Below are 18,312 nucleotides of genomic sequence, written 5' to 3' on the forward strand. Positions count from 1 at the left end.
GCTCTTCCTTTCATCATCTTCAGAACTCTGAATCATGCTAAATACTCACTTCCTCCAGGAAGCCTTCTCTGCTTTCCTTTCCAAGCTGAATCTCCTTTTCTGTGTTCTCAGTAATGTGTGCTTGTCTCCTGTCGTTAATATTTACCAAGTGATGCTGAGGGTATCTGTTTACCAACTCTCTCTTGCTAAACTGTATTCCACTAAACCTATTCTAGGGACCAGGTTTTGGCCAGCACCAAACACAGCGCTTGCTCTGTAGTCAGTGCTGTGATTTTTGTCGCGTGAACGAATAGCTGAAAGTATCTCTTCATCTAACTCTCTAAGCCCTGAAGAGTAGTAGGTAGTAGAAAGTTATGCCATTCCTCTCTCGCAAGCACCCTCCCTTCACTGGTAGTCCAGGTAATTCCAAACTCTAGTCAAGCATTGCAGCTCAGAGAAAAATGTGTTTGAGCAAACCTCCAACCTACATCTGGGATGCTCGCAGCTCCCGTGTGTTTTGAGGCAAGAATCCCAGCACTTCTGGACACTGAGCTTTTTCCTGCATCCAGGAAGACTTAGGATCAATCGAGATCCATTACTGGTCACAAGTTCTGGCAGTGCATGCAGCAAAGGGCGCGAGTCAGTGAACCCTCACAGCCGGCCCTCCTGCACAGGGGCCCTTAATCCTCTGGCTGCTAACAACCAACTGTTTGGGGAACGGTGAATTGGTCTCTTCAGATTCTAAGGCGGCTGTCAAGGTTAAAGCACAAGACGGGAAAGAAGAGCTGGCCTAGAGTCTCTCCACTGAGCTGGGCCCTAATGTGGGGAGGCCCTAGGCCTGCCCCTCCTCTGTTCCGTAACAGAAAGGGCTGACGAGGCCTTCCAGAGCCATGGCTGAGGTCCCACGGAACCAAGCTTTTGTTCCCTAGAAGCAGTGAGCCTTCTAGCAGTGGGGGATGGGGGCAGCCAAAAGAGTTCCAAGCGAAAAATGAAGCCCCTGGACTGTAGGAGGAAATAAAGGCCCAGAGAGATTTCTGTGCATTAATATTTCAAAAAGTGACATGCCCCATCTGAGCTGTAGAGAAGAGGGGTGCGGCCGCCTTTGGTATGGTGGCTTCAGTGGGAAGTGCCCATCGTCAACCACCCCACTGACCTCACTATGATCGACAGCAGATAGATGCTGAGCATCTACGGACATGTAGATTATTGTGCTGGACAGTGTGGAAGGGAAAAGAAACACTGAACGTTAGTTCAACTAAAGCACATCTCTAAAGTTAAAAAAAAAAAAAATGAAACAAAACTTTGACTCAAAAAGCATATAATCTGGCCAGATAGACAGGAAATAAACACACGAAAGCATAAAAAGTATTCCAGTTTAAGATACCACTGACTGTAAAATGCACCATGTTTTTGCCTCTAAGGAAAGCACTACCAATTAAACCAGCATCATCAACTGTAATATGCAGCCTAATTCAAAAGATGTTAAAATGGTGGTGGGGGATAAGAATTTTTAAACATTGATGAAATACATCTACAAGATAGTACATGTTAAATCACAAATGAATCAAAGAAATCAGCAGTAAAAGCAAGCGCATTCAGGACTTCCGAGGGAAAACCCGTAACTGAGGGTCAAGGCAGAGAGAACATGAGCTGAGCCTGGGCCAAAGAAGCTTATGCCTTACTGAGATCACTGAAGCAGAAGGAGGGCATTCCAGAAAATGGAAGCACTGAAGTTGAAGCCAGAAGGGCACAGTGGAGAGGAATGCTGTACAGACAGTGAGCAGAGCAGTTAGGATGGATGAAGGTAAGGGCAGGCAGGCGGTGAGCAGAGGTTCGGGAGGAAGGTCTTCAGTAAACCAGAGTGCTGATAAAACCAAAATGGCCTATAGGGTTATCCCCAACTCCTGCCTGTCCAAGCTCTGAAGGGGAAGAGTTCTGTGGCACAAACAAGCTGGAGTTCCACCTTGCTGTCATTCATTCAAACAGCCACACTGAGCATCTGCTAAATTCTAGGCACTTTGGAGGAAACAATCCTAAATTCTGTCTATCAAAGCAGATAAGTCATTCACTGAAATAACTGTGAGTGTAGATATCATCGTGACCCCCACTCTAAAGATGACGAGCCAGAGGTCCAGAGAGGTCCAGTGATTGCCCAGCCTCCCACTGCTGGGAAGTGGCAGGAAAGGGAGGTTGTGAGGATTTGATTTATGGCACTCTAGACAGTGTGAGACAGGGTACAAACTTCTGTACAGGGTGCAGTGAACAGTAAAGATTGCTTGGATCAAAGAAATAATATTAAAAGGTTATTTTATATTGTAAGAAGATCTTGAACACCAGGGGCCTTAGACAACCACAGACAGAGGAGAGTCCCTGATGGCCACAGACAGAGGAGAGTCCCTGATGGCTTTTAATCAGGGATCAGATCTGTGCCCTAGGAAGATTAATTTGTGATCTATCCACAAGTCAGATTATAGAGAGAAGAAACTAGAATCAGAAAGACCAATTAGAAATGTACTACAATGCTTTAAATAAAAGGAATTTGACTCAGCACAATGCTGGAGTTAAATCATGGTCTTTGCTTTTATTAACCTTGAAAGTTTAAGGACGTACATTCCCCCTGCCCCAAAATATCCTGGAGTCTTTGATCTATGAACTTCTCTAAGCTTTCATGAGCTTTGTTTCCAGCCTCAGCATATGCTAGCATCATTTGTCCTGAAACAATGGCCTTCCACAAGCAGCACAGGGTTGGGGAGAGTGGGACAGAGAGGAGGTCCAGGGATGGAGGGCTGGGAGGCCAACAGTTGCTTCTCCCAGTCTTGATGAACACATGTGTACTGTGCCTAACTGTACTTTTATGCACTATAGATCTAGAATCTACTCTAAACTTCCTTTTTCCACATTATAAATCCTGAATTTTAAACTCTTTTCCTATGATAGCCACCCTGCCCCCATCAGACTGTATGATCATCTAGCCCAAACCTCTTGTCTCACAGATAAAACCCTGAAGTCCTGGGAAGGAAAAGGACCTGTCTCGGGCCACATAGCCAGTGGGTGGCAGGACAAGCCTCTGACCCTCTTAGCCTCTCTGACCTGTACCATCTCCAGCTCTCAGCTCAAACCAGCAGCCCCTAGATGGACTCTGTTCCCAGGATAGGAATTCATGGTTTGGGGATAAGGGAGAACAAGTTTCACCTGAGTCTTCAGTGATACTTCCCCTCATCTGCAGATCTTTTTGACTGCTAGAGCCTATCCAGGCACTTCATGGCCTCTGCAGTATCTCTTGGGTGTCTTAACAAGGATCATCTTAAAAATCCCTGATTACTAAGTTTGCCTGATTAACAGTCTTTACCTGATTGTTAAGTTTTGAGCTGTTCAGGGTGAAATTAGGCGACAAAGCTCAGGTTGGGGTCAGGGGCAATTTATAATCACCAAATGCCTGCTGGCATTTCCAGTTGGATGCTCTACCATCACCTGAAGCCCCACACATTTCTCACAAAACCTCATTACCGTCCATGTTTCTCTCTGCCACAGTTCACCGTCATCCAGGGCCATCCATACACCCTCCTCCTCTGCCTCCAACAGTAGGTCACCAAGGAGCATTTTGTGTCGCTTTAACACCTCTTGTTTCTGTCCTCTCCTTTCCATTCCTGCTGACATTCTGCTTGAAACTCCACATGGGCTTGTGATGAGATAGCTGGGAACCTATGTGTAATATAGACAAAATTTAAGAAAGAAGGTGCCTCCCCTAACTGTGTGTGCAGTCTGCTTCCTTTGCACCTGTGTCACAGGATCCTTTCACATGTCAGCTCAGGACCCAGAATTGGCATTCCCCTCATTGGCTTGGAGCCTGTGGTTGTAAAAATCCACTTGCGAGCTTCCAGCCGTGGTCCTCTGTGTATTTGCACAGCACAGCCTCTCTCTGCCGGCCCTCCAGCTATACGAGTCTCTGCCAAGGACAGCTTTTTTAGGCAGGACCAGTCCAACTGAGCGGCCCTCGTGCTAAGCTAGCCTGGATGCCACTAGTCAGAGAGTGAGCAAGGTGAGAACACCCAATCTCTGAGCTGAATTTCCTGAACCCCTACTGTCCATAAGGCATGAGCTGGACACTGGAAGGATGATGAGAAAATATAGGAATCCTCACCTCCACAAGCCAGCCTGGCTAAAAACGGAAGAAAGGGCAAGGAGCAAATGGCAACCCCTGAACCCCAGTCCATGACAATACATTTATTTATTCAGCCCTCATCTACTATTAAGTATCATACGAGGTTCTAGATAAAGCCATACGTGATTGTTTCCAATCATCAGGGGTTCATGACCTGTAAGGGAAGATAGCTAAGAAACAGTTCTTATCCATTGTGATACACGTCATTATGGTAGAGGTAAGCCCAGGACACTCAGAACCTAAGCTAAGACTGAAATAACACTTTTAATGATATGATTGAATATACAAATTAAATGACTGACCGTGACCGTGTGCCAGGCACTGTGCTGTTCACATTATGTCATTTTTCTCATTTTATTTGCACAGTTTTTTTGTGTTGTTTCTTTTCTTTCTTTCTTTCTTTCATCCTTACAACATTCTGGGCAAGAGCTTTTTTTGTTTCTGGTTTTCAGACAAGACATCTAAGGCCTTGAGAGGTTAAACAGCTAGCCCAAGGTCCCCCACTTGTAACAGGAGGAAACTGTGGTCCAGCCCAGGCTGCCTCCCGCCAGAGTCTGAGGACTATGTGTGCAGCAGGCCCTCCCTGGAGGGGGCCCGGCTCAAGCAGAGCCAGGAGGGTGACTAACAGCCATCCTTACAGAGCTGGGCTGGGTGATGGGCTGCACCTGTTGCAAACATGGAGCAAAGCAAGTGCAGGGCATGGAGGAGAGAGAAAGTGTATCACCCTGCAGTATCCAGGGTTTCTCTGAACAGCTGGAATGATCCAAGAAGGCTTCACAGAGGAGGTGAGCTTTGCATTGGGCTTTGAGGGCCAGCCAAGGGCCCAGTGTTTCCGAATAGGAAGAAAGCAAAAAAAAAAAACAGAGAAAGTCAGGCCCTAGCAATGGCCAGGCTAAGCTCTTGGCAAAGGAGGAAAGAGATGAAAGCAAGAACATTGAGTTTGGAGAGCCTTCTTTATATGGATGTGGGAGGGGGCGCAGATGGGGGGACACAGTAGAAGACCAGGCCAAGCAATGCCACCTAACCTGGCCTCTCCCTCTTCAGCCTATGCTCAGCTGCAGCCGCACCAGCTCCTCTCCCAACCGTCCTCAAAGCACCTGCAGCCCCAGTTTGTGATGCAGCAGCAGCAGCCATCACAGCAGCAGCAACCGCCCCAGCCATCACGGCCGGCGCTCCAAGCCCCATCCCATCCCCAGCTGGCCTCGGTCCCTCCGAGCCTGGCCCTGCAACCCAGCCCAGAAGCCCATGCCATGCCGCTAGGCCCAGTCCCATCCACCCTGCCTCTCCAGTGCCCCACTGCCAATCTGCACAAGTCTGGCAGCTCTCAGCAGTGTCCCCCTCCCACACCAGACACTGGGGCTCACAACGGATATCCCGAGGGCCTGGCCCACACCCCTCAGCGCAGGTTCCAGCATGCCTCGGCTGTCATCTTACAACTACAGCCTGCTTCACCGGTGGTGAGTAAGCCTATCCCAAGGCCCAGGGAACAGAGAGGGAGGTCACCACTCAGGCCATCCCATGGCCCCCAATGGGATGTGTATCTGTGTGGGCTGAGCATCAAAGTCCTTGTTGAGTACTCCAGGAAAGAAAAGGGGCCTCTCACTAACTTGGGGCTGGCTGAATCTTAATGTCCTTCTTCCCAAGCTCCACGGAAACAGGGGACACATCCAGAAAGGCAGAGACAATTCATGAGCAAATCATATCTGTCCTGTCCTTCAACAGCCCCAGCAGTGCACCCCTGATGACTGGAAGGAAGTGGTACCTGGGGAGAAGAGTGGGTCGGAGACTCGGTCTGGCCCATCACCACATCAGCAAGCCATCGTCACTGCCATGCCAGGTGGCCTGACTGTGCCCAAGAGCCCGAACATCCAGCAGTCCCCAGCTCACGGTATGAAGTGTAGTGGGCCCCTTGGGGGAGGGAAGAGAGTCAGCCCTCCTTGCCACCCCCTGGCACATTGCACTTGGGCCTCTAGAACGGGAAGGAAACTATAAACCCCAAGTGGCAAGAAAGAATTTGGGTAGGTGGGATCAGAGAGTGGATTGAGAGGATGAAGCAAGGATAAAGAAAGGGGACCCAGAAGGTATAAAAGGATAGAGAAAGAATTGAAAGTTCTAGCTGAGGCCGGCCTGTCACTGCTGTCAGATGTATCCACTGCCGCCATGTGCTAGGTTGAGAGTTCACCCAGGGATCCAGTTGTCTCAGTCCTCTGCTCTGCTTGGTATGAGAGAGTGTTCTTGAAGTTGGCGATATGACAAGGCGGCTGCATAGCACACAGATGAGGGCAATGCCTAAGGGGAGCTAGCAGGGGATTCATGGAAAGCCTCATTGAAGGAACAGGCAGCTCTGCTCTGGGCTCCCCCACTGAGCGAGTGCTCAGTGGCAGTCAGGCTTCTCTAAGCCCTGGGTTTCAGGAGGCTCCACTGATCCCTCTACCCTGACAGGAGAACCATGGTGGTACCTCTGCCCCCACAGCAATCCCCTCACTTTCCTTTCCTTCTCTGCCAGTGTGTGCAGCCATCTTGGTCCAGATCTCGATGACATTCTGGGCCATGGGCCACGTATAATTCAGGGAGGCAGTTCCATTGTTGAACTCAATGTGCTGGGAGTGGGGGTGGAGAGAACAAGAGAAAGGGGGTTTTGGAAATGGAAGAAAGAGAAATGAGAATAAAAGAACTTTGGGGCAAAGTAGTTATAAATGTCCTACAAGGAATGGAAGAGGGATCAAGGAAAAGAAAAGCAAAGGAAAGCAAAGAACATTCGAAAAATTAAAAGAGAGGAGATCAGAGTTCTCTTGGCAAATTGCAATGAAAAGGGGTTCACCATTTTGTAAAGCAGCCCATTCCACTGTGGGTTTGCTCTAATTATCAGAAAGTGGCTTTTCAAATTAAGTCAAAATCTATTGTGCTGGAACTCCCACCACTGGCTGTGATTCCGTCTTGTGGATTGCAATGGAGTCCATCTCCTACAGTGTGTGTAGACAGTTATCATGTCTCTTTCTTCTCCCCATCCCCCCCCCATTAAAAAAAAGAGAGAGAGAGAAAAAAACATCTCCAGGCTAAATATTTTAGATTTATTTCAATTTTTACCTGTCACACATCAAGACCTCCCATTTCCACCATGCTGATCATTCTTGTCTAGCCACATTCCACCTTTCCATGAATTCTCTTAAAGTGTGATTCCCCCAAATGAAGCACATTAATTCCAAATATAAAAAAGTGCTAGTGACCCAAGGTTGGCACCTAGACCTAGCTTTATAAGCCCTCCAAGAGGCAGAGCTCTGCATAGTATAGTAGAGAGGAACTAAAGTTTATTGAACACCTACTATGTGCCAACTTGTGTTTTCCTTTGCTCACTCATGATATCCCTGAGAGATCATTACTATTGTCCCCATTATTTAGAGGAGGAAATGAAAGGCTCCAGGTCTCACAGGTAAGAAAGGGCAGCCCCAAAATTCTGGCTTCAGGGGTAATGCCCTTACCTGCCTTCATCAGGACATTGCACCTATGACCCCATGTTAACTCCCCCAACCCAAGGGAATGATGCCCTTGGTTCACAGAGCACTGTGTCTTGTGAATCCCAGAGGGGTTGGGCTTGGTTTTGGTTTCTGGTTTTGTGGTTTCTTTTTACATGAACTGCTATCACTTCAGGTCCCCTCCATCTCAAACTTGTACAGTGTCTATTGTGAGCCAGAATGTTATTATGTCCATTCAATGGTGTCTTGTGAATTTAGCCCACAGTTTGAGGCACACCAGAAAATGGTAACAGTTAATAGCTAGCATTTAATGAGTCCTCTCTGCCAGCTTTACATGCATTTCCTCACTTAATCCTGCCAGTAATTCTCTGAAGCTGAAACCTTTATTATGCCCATTTTCAAGATAAGAAAACCGAGGCACAGAGAGAATAAGTGGTGGGTGAGGAATGTTTTATATCTGAATTTTGTCACTCATTCTACTAACGCCTCTGCTTAACTTTGCCATCTGTATATTATATAGCATGTCTTTAGCCAATTTGCTGATAGAAATGTTGAATAGGACCTGACTGAAGACATATGCCCTGTCTGCAGGTTGGTGGTAATCAACAGTCTTTGTTCAGTTATTTGTTATCCAACAATCTCTGAATGAACTGACATTTGCCTTCCTTTCTCCATCTTGTCTATAAAACTCTCAAAATTTTTTTCTGAAATCTAGTCCAAACGATACACATATAACAAAGCACCCTGTTCCTAACGTTCTATCTCATGAGAAAAGTAAGCTTTGCACTGTGGAAACAACCGTCAACCACCCAAGATTTAAATATCCATCTGTATTATGTTTGAATGCCTGCTTTGTGCAGAGCACTGTGAAATGGGAGGTAATCCACAGAGAAAGGAGGTCTGTACCCTGCCTTCAAGGAGCTTAAGTTCCTCTGGAAAAGATGAGAAGTGCACAGGAAAAAAATACAGTAAAAGATATGATAAATGTCATAGAAAGATTATGGGTAAGTGCTTTAAAAAGTAAGAGAGAAAAGTTACTGCTGAGTAGAGATTATCTGGGTAGATTGCAGGGGGGTAAAGTGGCATTATTCTAGAGCAAAGGTTGGCAAACTACATCCTAAGGGCCAAATTCATCATATTACCAGTATCCCTACAGCCCACAAGCTAATAGTGGTTTTTTGCATTAAAAAAATTTTTTAAGACTCAAAAGAATATTTTGCGATACATGAAAATTATATGAAATCCAAAAGTCTGTGTCCACAAATAAAGTTTTATTGGAACACAGCCACATACATGCATGTAGTGTTGTCTGTGGTCACTTTCCTGATGCAACAGTAGAGTTGAATGGTTGCAATAGAGACCACATGACGTACAAAATCTAAAATATTTACTATCTGATTTCTTACTGAAAAAGTTTGCCAGCTACTTTTCTTGAGTCTAGACCTTTAGGAGAGGTAGGACCTGGACATGTGGAGCTGGGCAGACAGCATTCCAGAAGGGACTACTGAAGTGGATAAAGGTAGGGAGTAGTGTGGGCATGTTTATAGAACAAAATACAAGTGTAAGAAATGTAAGGACAGAAAGGGGAAGGAAATGTGAATATTAATGAAAGAAGGCATTGAAAAATGGGCGGAGGGAGAGGGAAAAGAAAAAGAGAGCAAAGTAAACCAACAGGGAATATAAAATAAATGTAAAATGTGGAAACAAAGAGAGATGAGGCCTGTGGGGAAAGGGATTGGGGGATGAATGAATGCTAAGAAAGGTAAGGATATGAGAAAATATTGGAAATAGAAGTCAAGCATGGAGAGAGAAATTCGGATCATCTATTCAGCATGAAGCTGGGCGTGGGGGGTGGGGGCTTGTGAAGGTCTCACAAGCTCTAGCACGTCTACTGAATGAAGGTGCTTCCCCACAGTTTAGTTTAAACCAGCGTGGTTTAGAAAAAGAAGTAACATTTACTGGGCTCCAACTGTGTGCCAGGCACTGCAGGCAATTTGTGTAAATGCCCTCAGTTAACCTGCATAGTAAGCCTAAAGAGGAGGCATTATCCCCATTTATGGAGGTGTAACTGGGGCACTTTGGTCATTAGTTAACCTCTCTGATACTTAGTTCCCAGTGGGGAGGATAATGACTACTTGTGGGGTTATTGTGAACTCTTTTAAGTGAGAGGAGAGCGCGAGCATGTAGGGCTTGACACAAATTAAGCACTCAATTAGTGCTAGTCGTTATTCTTCCTGCCTCCGACTTGGCCAGGCGACAGTCCATCACCGCACTGGGGACTTCTGACGGGGCGAGGGCGGAAGTCCGCGAGGCGCGGCGCGGCGCGGCGCCTGCCTCCCTAAACCTCAAACTGACGTCTCTAACCGGCCACCGGCCTCGCGGAGCCTTCCCAAGGGCGCCGCGGGGGCGGGGCCGGCGCGGCTGCACAAAGGAAGCGCGCGGCCCAGCTTCCGCGCTGGCGCCCCGCCTCCTGGAGGCCCCGCCCCGCGCGCCCAGGCCCCGCCCCCGCCCCTCGCCCCGCCCCCGGCGGAGGCGGCCGCGGGAGCCCTGCCGGGACGCGCCGCATTGTCTCCGCGGCGGCTGCAGCCCTAGAGCGCCCGCCGCGCGCGCGCGCGCAATCCGCCGCCGCCCGCACCCCCACCCCGGCCTCGCGCCCCTGCCGCCCTTTGTGGACGCCGGCTCGGCCGGTGCGGTCGGATGCGCCGCGGCAGCCCCGGGCCCCGGCTCGGAGGCTCCCGGCGGAGAGGAGGCGGCCCGCCCGGGCCCGGGACCCCGCGCGAGGCGGCGCCCGGCCGAGGGGTTGCGTAGGCCCCGCCCGGCCAGGCCCAGCCGGGCCCTGGACAGGTCAGTGTCCGTGGCGGGGGAGGGGTTCTCGCCCGGAGGGGTCCTGCGGCCCACGCTGGTCGCACCAGACAACGGCCACCGCCCTCCGGTGCCATTCCCGGCCCGGGCCTACTCGGCTGCCAGGCCGTGCCAGCCTGCGACTCTCGCCCTCCCGGCGCCAGGGAGGTGCCCTGCGCCTCCCCCGCCTCGTCGGGGACCCTGCCTGCCCCTCACTCCCCCGGCAGCCGTTGCGTCACCCTCGGCGTGCCCAACGCTTCCGTTGTGTCCCCGCACGCCCCCACCCCCGCTTCGGTCCTCCGGGGACGGCGCTTTCCCGGGGATGGACGGTCCGCTTAGGGACAGGGCTGCTGGCATCTGCTCTACTTTCTGGGTAGGCGACTGCCTATCTTGGAGGGCCTGCGACTTCGGTGGAGAGTTTTGTTTTTAATCTAGTCTCACGAGGCTTTTAATTGGATGGAAAGGGACAAGCTGTTCTGTGTCCTCCTCTCTTCCATTTTTAGAAGAGCGTTTTCTCTCCTTCCCATGCCAAATGAAGGCATATTGTATTGTGTGGGCTCTTTTACATTAAAAATAGAGACCTGTGAGATTCCGTCGTTAAATTGAAGTCCACAGGGAGGGAAATAATCTGCCCAAGGTCAGGTTGCCAACTAACGGTGACCCTGCAGTGATGAGAACTCCTAGTCGTCGACTGCTATATTGCTGGATACCAGTTTGTGCCGGTGATACTCCACCGTCACAGTCCTCACCCTCCCTCCCCCAAGGCCGCTTTTGAGACCTGAACAGATTTCACTGACACAGTTTCAGTTCTAATCAACTTTCCTTTCCTTCCTGCTCCATACCTAGAATGTTCACCTTTGTTGCCTTGCTGTCTACAGAGACACAGTTTTCTATTCCTTTTCCTGTTTAACAAATCAGTGACAGCTCTCCCCCTTAGACCTCCCATTCCAGATCTTTAATCCCTTTCCATTAGCATATTGGACCCAGAGGATCCCTTGTTGTGAAATAAGCTACCGACCTAAATCCACCATATGTCCCCAATTTTTCTAGGACAACCCCAATTTAAAATATTCCATCCCATTGTCTTATCAGCCAAGTGTCTCAATTTTTGGTTTAGAAAATAGTGTCATTTTAACCGTATCAGGCCCTGCTGTCCTGGCCTTTTCCAGCTATTTGACTCTGGGGCATAACTGGGTAATCCAATTACCATTCACCTGGGATTTTTTTTTTATTCCTCACCCCCACCCCCAGTCAACCCAAACGTTGGAATTGCTAGGATTTCTAGATGAGTCTGGAAATTGCAGGCTAATGAGGCAGGGAAATTCCTTCTTGCTCCTATATGTCTGCCCCTGCCCTCCCCAGTTTTTATTCTGTGTACAGGGCCTCAGACCTGTGGCAGTGTCTGTTGATTTAGGGCTTAAGTTGAGGTCACATGGGATGTAGGGCTTAATAGCATTTTGACTTTAGAAGAGAAAGAAACTTACTGTGTTGGTTACAGGGCAAGAGGTTCTATCTCGTATCTTAAGATACCTGCACAGCTAAGTAGTTTTGGTTCCTCTCAGATTTCACACACCTTGTTTGCCCTCCTGACCCATGCGAAGCATTGTCCTAGGCACTGTGGAGAATACAAAAGTGGCTTTCCCCGCTTCACCCTCAACATCTGGATCTGTGTGTGGAAATAACCACACTTTTGAATCAGCTGATGCCTGTGTGTTTCCCACTGTTTCTGTCCCTGAGTTCCAGTCCCTGCCAGACGGGAACCAGAGCTTCTGGCTCGGCTCCTTTACAAGGGCTGGCTTCTTTCACAGAGGGCCCAGCAGATGGGCAGTGGTGCTCGTGCAGCACCTGCCCTTTCCAGGCACTCACCATGGGAGCTCTGCCCCTCAGCCCACCCAGGATCTGTTTCCAGGCTCGTCCATACACATTGGGAAGAAGAGATGCCTTTTTTCCCCTCTCCAGCATTAATCTCAAGTCCACTTTCTGTTGTTCTTGAGCTGCTTTTTCAGTTGTCGAACTGCATTTTTGTGAGCCATAGCTCCTGTTTTCATCACCTTCCCCCCCACCCCCAACCGCCGCCTTTTTAAGCTGTTGTTGTATTGCTAGGTGGCACATAGATACTTAATGAATATTCGTATTTTTCATGGCCTCCTAGCCCCGTCCACTTCTCTGCCAGGTCCTGGCTTAATTTCTAACTTGCCTTTGTCAGGTGCACTCAAGATATTATTTCCACTGCCCTCAAAGTGAGGAGGAATCTCCAGCTCTTCTTCCTTCTGTGCCAGTAATGATTCTCCTGGCTGTGGGCCTCTTCAGCCCTTCTTGCTCTGCATTGCAGTGGAGCAGAACCTGTTGGGAAGGTGTCTCATGCTTCTCCAGACATCCCTCCTCTGACACTGACTTTCTAGTCTAAACTGGTGACCCTGAGACTTCTCTTCCTGTCCCAGAGGCCCCTTCCCCCATCTCTGACCCTGTGCCTGTGCCTTGCTCTGGCTCAGCCCCAGAATCCACTCTTTTCAAACCACATCCTTTTTCCTGCCTTACTCATTTCCTGTCTCAGATACTTTGGATCCCTTGGATCTTTCAGTGGGAGAGAGAATAAGGGGAATAAATAGATAGATGATTTTATGAAACTGAACTGTTCGTGCCTCTGGTCTTGCATGCTCTTCGGCGTCCCCTCTGTAGGTTTTCTTGTTTTACGGGAAAGAAAACACTTACTCAGAATTAAGAACCTTTCCCTGAGTTTGTGAATGTCTTTTTGTCTCAGTTTTTTCCTGTTGTGATTAAGTCTCTGTCCTCCTCTGGGCTGTGGGCCTCTCTCTAGGCATTCAGTAACTTATTTGCTGAATAAAGTTCACCCCTTTCCTGTCAAACTCCTTCCCTTTCAGTTCACATTGATAGGTAGGTAAGCCAACATAAAGTTTAAATTGAAAAACTAGAGAATAGGATAGTGGTTCCAGTTCTAGTAAGGCTGCTCCATGGAAGTGTGACATTCACAGGGAGTTTTTACCTCCTCTTGGTTAGTTCCAGATTATATTATTAAAGTTCTTCCAGCTGTGCAGTGCCATTTACTCTCCAGGAAGATTTGATTCCCTCCTGGAAAAGATTCTCTGAAAAGCTACATCACATCTACTAGAAATAAGAATAAGGAAGCAAGACGCCTTCAGAAAAGCATAGTTTCTCTTTTATTCCCTTTCTTTGGTGCCAGTTTTTGCAACTGGAAGATGAAGATGATGATTTTCTGTGGTCAGGAGGAATCTCACAAAAGTGATTGTAGAGATGCTTGGGTGTTTTCCACTCCCTGGAGAAAGAGTGAGGACTAGCTGCCTTACGCAATCTGCTCCCCTGAGGGCTTTTGCCAGTAACAAAAATGACTCTGCAGTGCCTTACTAGCACCTGTCTGATGGAAATGAAAGCTGGGACTAACCCCTCAAGGTAGAGTGATGAACATATACAGATTTATGTTTTCAGTGTTTTTATGGCCTGCTTTAAACTGCAGTGTGAGTCACCAGTTTAAAAGACTCTGTTTGAATATGTGTTCTGTTAAAAATGTTTCAAGTGGGCCTGTTTAAGATAACTTGAAATACTTACCACAGTTCAAGTAGATGCAGGTTTCATTTTAAGCATTGACTTACTTAAAAATTTCAGCTTGAATTTAGTTACATCAGAACACAGATATACTTGTTTAAAAAAAACTCAGAGACAAACCATCTTTAATTCAACTTTATGACATTTTGGGAATTGTTAGGAAAAGAATCAGCCATTTGTTTATCCAAGACAACAGTCTTACAGACTCAGGGCTTTTTCCCCATTAGTTACAAAAGTAGAATTGACATGAATTAAAAAATGTTTTTTTTTATAGTTAATCCAGTTATATTATTAAGAATGATTAGTTTTTGAAGATATATACTAAAAAATAGCATATGATTTAAATAATAAATTGTTACTGTGTGATTCATTGTAAAATCATCTAGGCCAGCATACTTAATGGTTTTTTCTTTTTCCTTCCCCTTCCAAATTATTTATAGTTAGTGAAAAGGGATGTGTTTTCCTATACTTTAAATTTCCAAATGATTTTTTTTTTTAGTTCAATCCAAAAGAAAACATTCTTTCTACATCTGCCAAAGAAGTGATTGCTGTTAAACAGGGATTGCCAGTATTCTAAGATAAATCCAGATGTTGAAGAGAGTCCCAGTCTGCCATTGGGCTTTCTTTAAAGCAGAAACCTGTGTCTTGGATGATTTTATTCTTAGCAGTGAAATTTGTCATAGCTTCTCTTAAGAAAAATGGCTTTTAGATGCCATGTCATAACTGACTCTTCTCCAGTAGATTAGGAGGAGCAGGCCTGATGCTGAATATTGGAACTTTTGGCAAGAAAATGAGAGTTCATGACTGCTAGGAGTTATTTTTAAAGCCCTAGTTGCATGGCTATTATGTCTCAAATACAGTATAATTGTCCCTAGTTACTGATATCTTTAGCATATTTGAAACCATCCATATGTGGCCTAAATCCGCACTGCTATATTAAGACATTTTTAAACAGCCCAAGCAAATGACACTGAATTAAAATTAATGTGAGCCAAATACTATTTTTTTTTTTTAAATCAATTAAGTCCACATTTCTAGGCCTCCAGTATTAATCTCTTCTGTCAGCTTATTGGTAGCAAAGTAGGGTGATTGAAAATTTAGATGATGGTTATAAAAGGGAGAGGGCAGTGTTTTCTAAGAACAGAAGTGATCAAGAAGATTGATTTTCAAGATAAGAATAATCTATCCCATTATATAGACAAGGACAACCAAGGTTGGATTTCTCTAGTGCATTCATTCTCTCTCTCTCTTTCTTTCTCTCTCTCTCACCCATTTCTCTAAAAATATTGTTGCTTCTGCAGCTGGTAGACAAAAGAGTCATATCCAGCAACATGGTGGCCTTTCCTTGTTATCAGCGTGAAAATAGAGAATTTTCTAAACATTTGTGGTGGTTTTTTTAACTGTTACAAATCCATCTTCCATGATTTTATCTTCAACTTTTTAAAGTAATTTCTTTTCACAGGTTAAACCACCTCCTGGCATTATAAGAACCACTGGGAAAAAGTGGTTCTTCTTTGGCTCCTAAATTCTTTGCTGGTTTCTGGGGTTCCTTTGATACCCTGAAACTCTATGAAATAAATGCATAGGAAGGAAATCTGGCACTTCTCATGTCCTTTGAATTAATGACTGTTGAAGGTGAATTGAGATGTGTGATCTGCCTTCAACAGCAGGTATATTTCCCTAGTGTTGCAGTTCATTGTCAAAGCGGAAGTATGATTTCTTCCTGAAGCCTGAACTCAGGAGTGCCGGGACAGGACGCTGAGTAGGCCACCGCATCTGAGGAACATGAGTGATAACCTGAGTTTGGGCCAGTGAAAGAACAGCTGTGCTCTGGAGCCGCAAGAGGCCAGGCCCAGTGCACTGAGCCTGGGGCGGCTTCCTGGTCTCTTGAGTCTCAGTGATGGGAGCCCTCCAATGGTAAGTCAGGCCTCTTGCACTGCATTGTATCTGCAGTATCACGTTTAATCCTTGCCACAGCCATATGAGACAAAGATAAGCATCCCATTTTACAGATGAGGAAACTGAGGCCTTCAGTAACTTGCCTGGGATAATCTAAGATTTAAGCTTAGGGTCTTTCTGATCCCAAGTGTTAACTGCTGTTTAACAGCTTCCAGATGTAATCAGTGCCAACCAAGCATTTTACATGTATAAACTCTGCTATTCACTGTCAACCTGCAAGACAGGCAGCATGATGGTCATTTATATAGATGGAGACACAAACACAGCAGGTACCAAGTGCTTGAAGCTGCCCAGGTGATCAAAGATGGAACCAGAGTGAACCCAGGTCTGCCCAGAGCCGGTGCCCTTTCCACTCTGCCATTTTTCCTGTCGTCTCCAGTGATTCTGATGTCCCTAGCAGAGGGCCTCTCATGTCCGTTCCACACCTTTTGCCTTGTGAAATCGCAGCATCTGCTAGAGAACTGTGACATCAGGGTATCTGGGAGCCCTCCCTGGGCACTGGAAAGGAGGACTGGCTCCAGTAAGTGGAGCTCTTGTTGAGAACTCCCCCTGGCTCCCTGCAGCCAGAGGTAGTCATCGCACGGTGCTCCTTGGCCTGAGCTGGGCAGCAGTGTTGCAGCTGTGTGGAAATCCCCCCTGAGTCCCCGCCCGAACTGAGCGGGGGCAGCTGGCTGTTCACTCCATTGATTCCTTCCTCCAGAGCTGGGGGTGGCCGCTTGGAAAACATTCAGCTGTTTACAATTCAGCTTATGTCCACTGTAGCTGGGGCCTATGGGTGAGTCAGAAGGGCTGTGCGCTCCGCCTGTGTCCAAAGAGACAGGCTGAAAGTCAGCTGTATGGTAATGGCTGCAAGGGAGGAGGATCCCTCCTACCAGGCTTGATGCTTAAGATCCAGGAAGCCCGTCTGCTCTCGAATCCTCTTAACCCAGACTTAACAAGGTCACTCCGCAGTGACACGGAGGCCCGTCTGAGGCCACCTGGCCCAGCTTCCCTGGCGTTGTGCCAGCCAGCTCTCCGCAGAGCGGGCCAAAGCGATCTTCCTGTCACAGTCCTTTCTTCCCTTCTCGGGAGAGGCTCCCAAGAGCAAAGGTGCTCTGAGGGCAGGATGGTGACAGCACCTCTGAGAAAAGGCCACAGCCTTTTGTGTGTCTGACATCTCGGTCCTTAGCAGAATTGCACAAGCTAAAAACATCTGGCCTTGGTGCCGCCTACCTTCTGGGTTCTCAGGGGAACCCAGGATGGGAAGCGAAGTACAATTTTCCCACCTCTAAGAGCTCCTTTTATGCATGGTTTAGTGGGTGGTGGTGGTGTTTATTTGCTAAATCACATCCGACTCTTTGCAACCCCAAGGATTGTAGCCCACCAGGCTCCTCTGTCCATGGGATTTCCCAGGCAAGAATACTGGAGCGGGATACCATTTTCTTCTCCAGGGGATCTTCCCAACCCAGGGATCAAACCGGGTCTCCTGCATTGGCAGGTGGTTTTCTTTGCCCCTGAGCCACCAGGGAAGCCCGTTTTAGAACGTAGTCTCTTCATTTAGGTGGCACACACTCTTGCCTTCATTCTGAAATGTAGACTTAATTACGCACCCTTTTTCTCCTCTGGAAAATTAAGATGTTGGACCCAGGACCCTCCTAACCCCAGTCCACAGAGGACTAGTGCCCCTGATCCAAAATATCCACTCTTCATCCCCCATGCCTCTTTCCAGACCTTCTGTCCCTAACTGGGGAGGAAAGCGCTCTGCTTCTCTAAATGATTCACAGCCAGGTGTGAATGACTGCAAGTGTATATTTGCATTTTAAAGCAGGTTGTTAACCAAATGCATCTCTTTAGTTGACTACTCTGTCAGGGTCCCAGGATGGAGCCACGATTCCTCTTTCCCTCTCTCTTCCCCCTCCCCCCTCTCCCCACTAACAGATTGGTACTTAACGAGATTTTGTACCTCCCTCACTTTCGGAGCGGCACTGATGTCTTTAGGGGCCCGACTATAATGAGATTGTAAAGGGTGGCCACAGCCTTTGCTGAGGGCTCACGGGCCCTCAGCTTGCCGCCCCATGTTAGCGCCTGGTGTGCCTGGTCTGCATCAGCTGCTCTCCGCCTGGGATGTGGCTTCCCTGGGTGTCCCTTTGCAGGCGCTCCGCTCAGGGTCTCTCTAGAGCAGGCAGTTGCTGAGGAGCCCTGCTGTCACCCCTCCTGCCCATGGGACTGGCCTGCCAAGCTGAGGCCCAGTGAGCAGGACTTCACAGCCAGGGGCCTGGAGAGAACGCTCTGTGTTGTGTAAGTGACCTTGTTTTGCCATTTGCTGAGCAGAATTTG

The 18,312-nt window shown here is 47.7% G+C and overlaps 1 protein-coding gene across 6 annotated transcripts in view; it reads left to right on the forward strand.

The window, feature by feature from the left end:
- The window catches only part of PHC2 (polyhomeotic homolog 2), a 113,570-nt gene that overhangs the window by 80,154 nt on the left and 15,104 nt on the right, over positions 1-18,312 (forward strand). For 4 of the 6 annotated variants that reach the window (XM_061388594.1, XM_061388590.1, XM_061388602.1 and 1 more), the window contains 2 exons: positions 5,186-5,598; positions 5,864-6,029. In XM_061388594.1, coding sequence (XP_061244578.1) covers positions 5,186-5,598; positions 5,864-6,029 — 579 coding nt within the window. Of the gene's footprint in view, positions 1-5,185; positions 5,599-5,863; positions 6,030-10,161; positions 10,459-15,724; positions 15,955-18,312 lie in introns of those variants that run through there. The other 2 variants (XM_061388633.1, XM_061388628.1) reach the window with 2 other exon arrangements.

The sequence above is a fragment of the Bos javanicus genome, chromosome 2 (assembly GCF_032452875.1).
Source record: "Bos javanicus breed banteng chromosome 2, ARS-OSU_banteng_1.0, whole genome shotgun sequence".
NCBI lineage: Eukaryota > Metazoa > Chordata > Mammalia > Artiodactyla > Bovidae > Bos > Bos javanicus.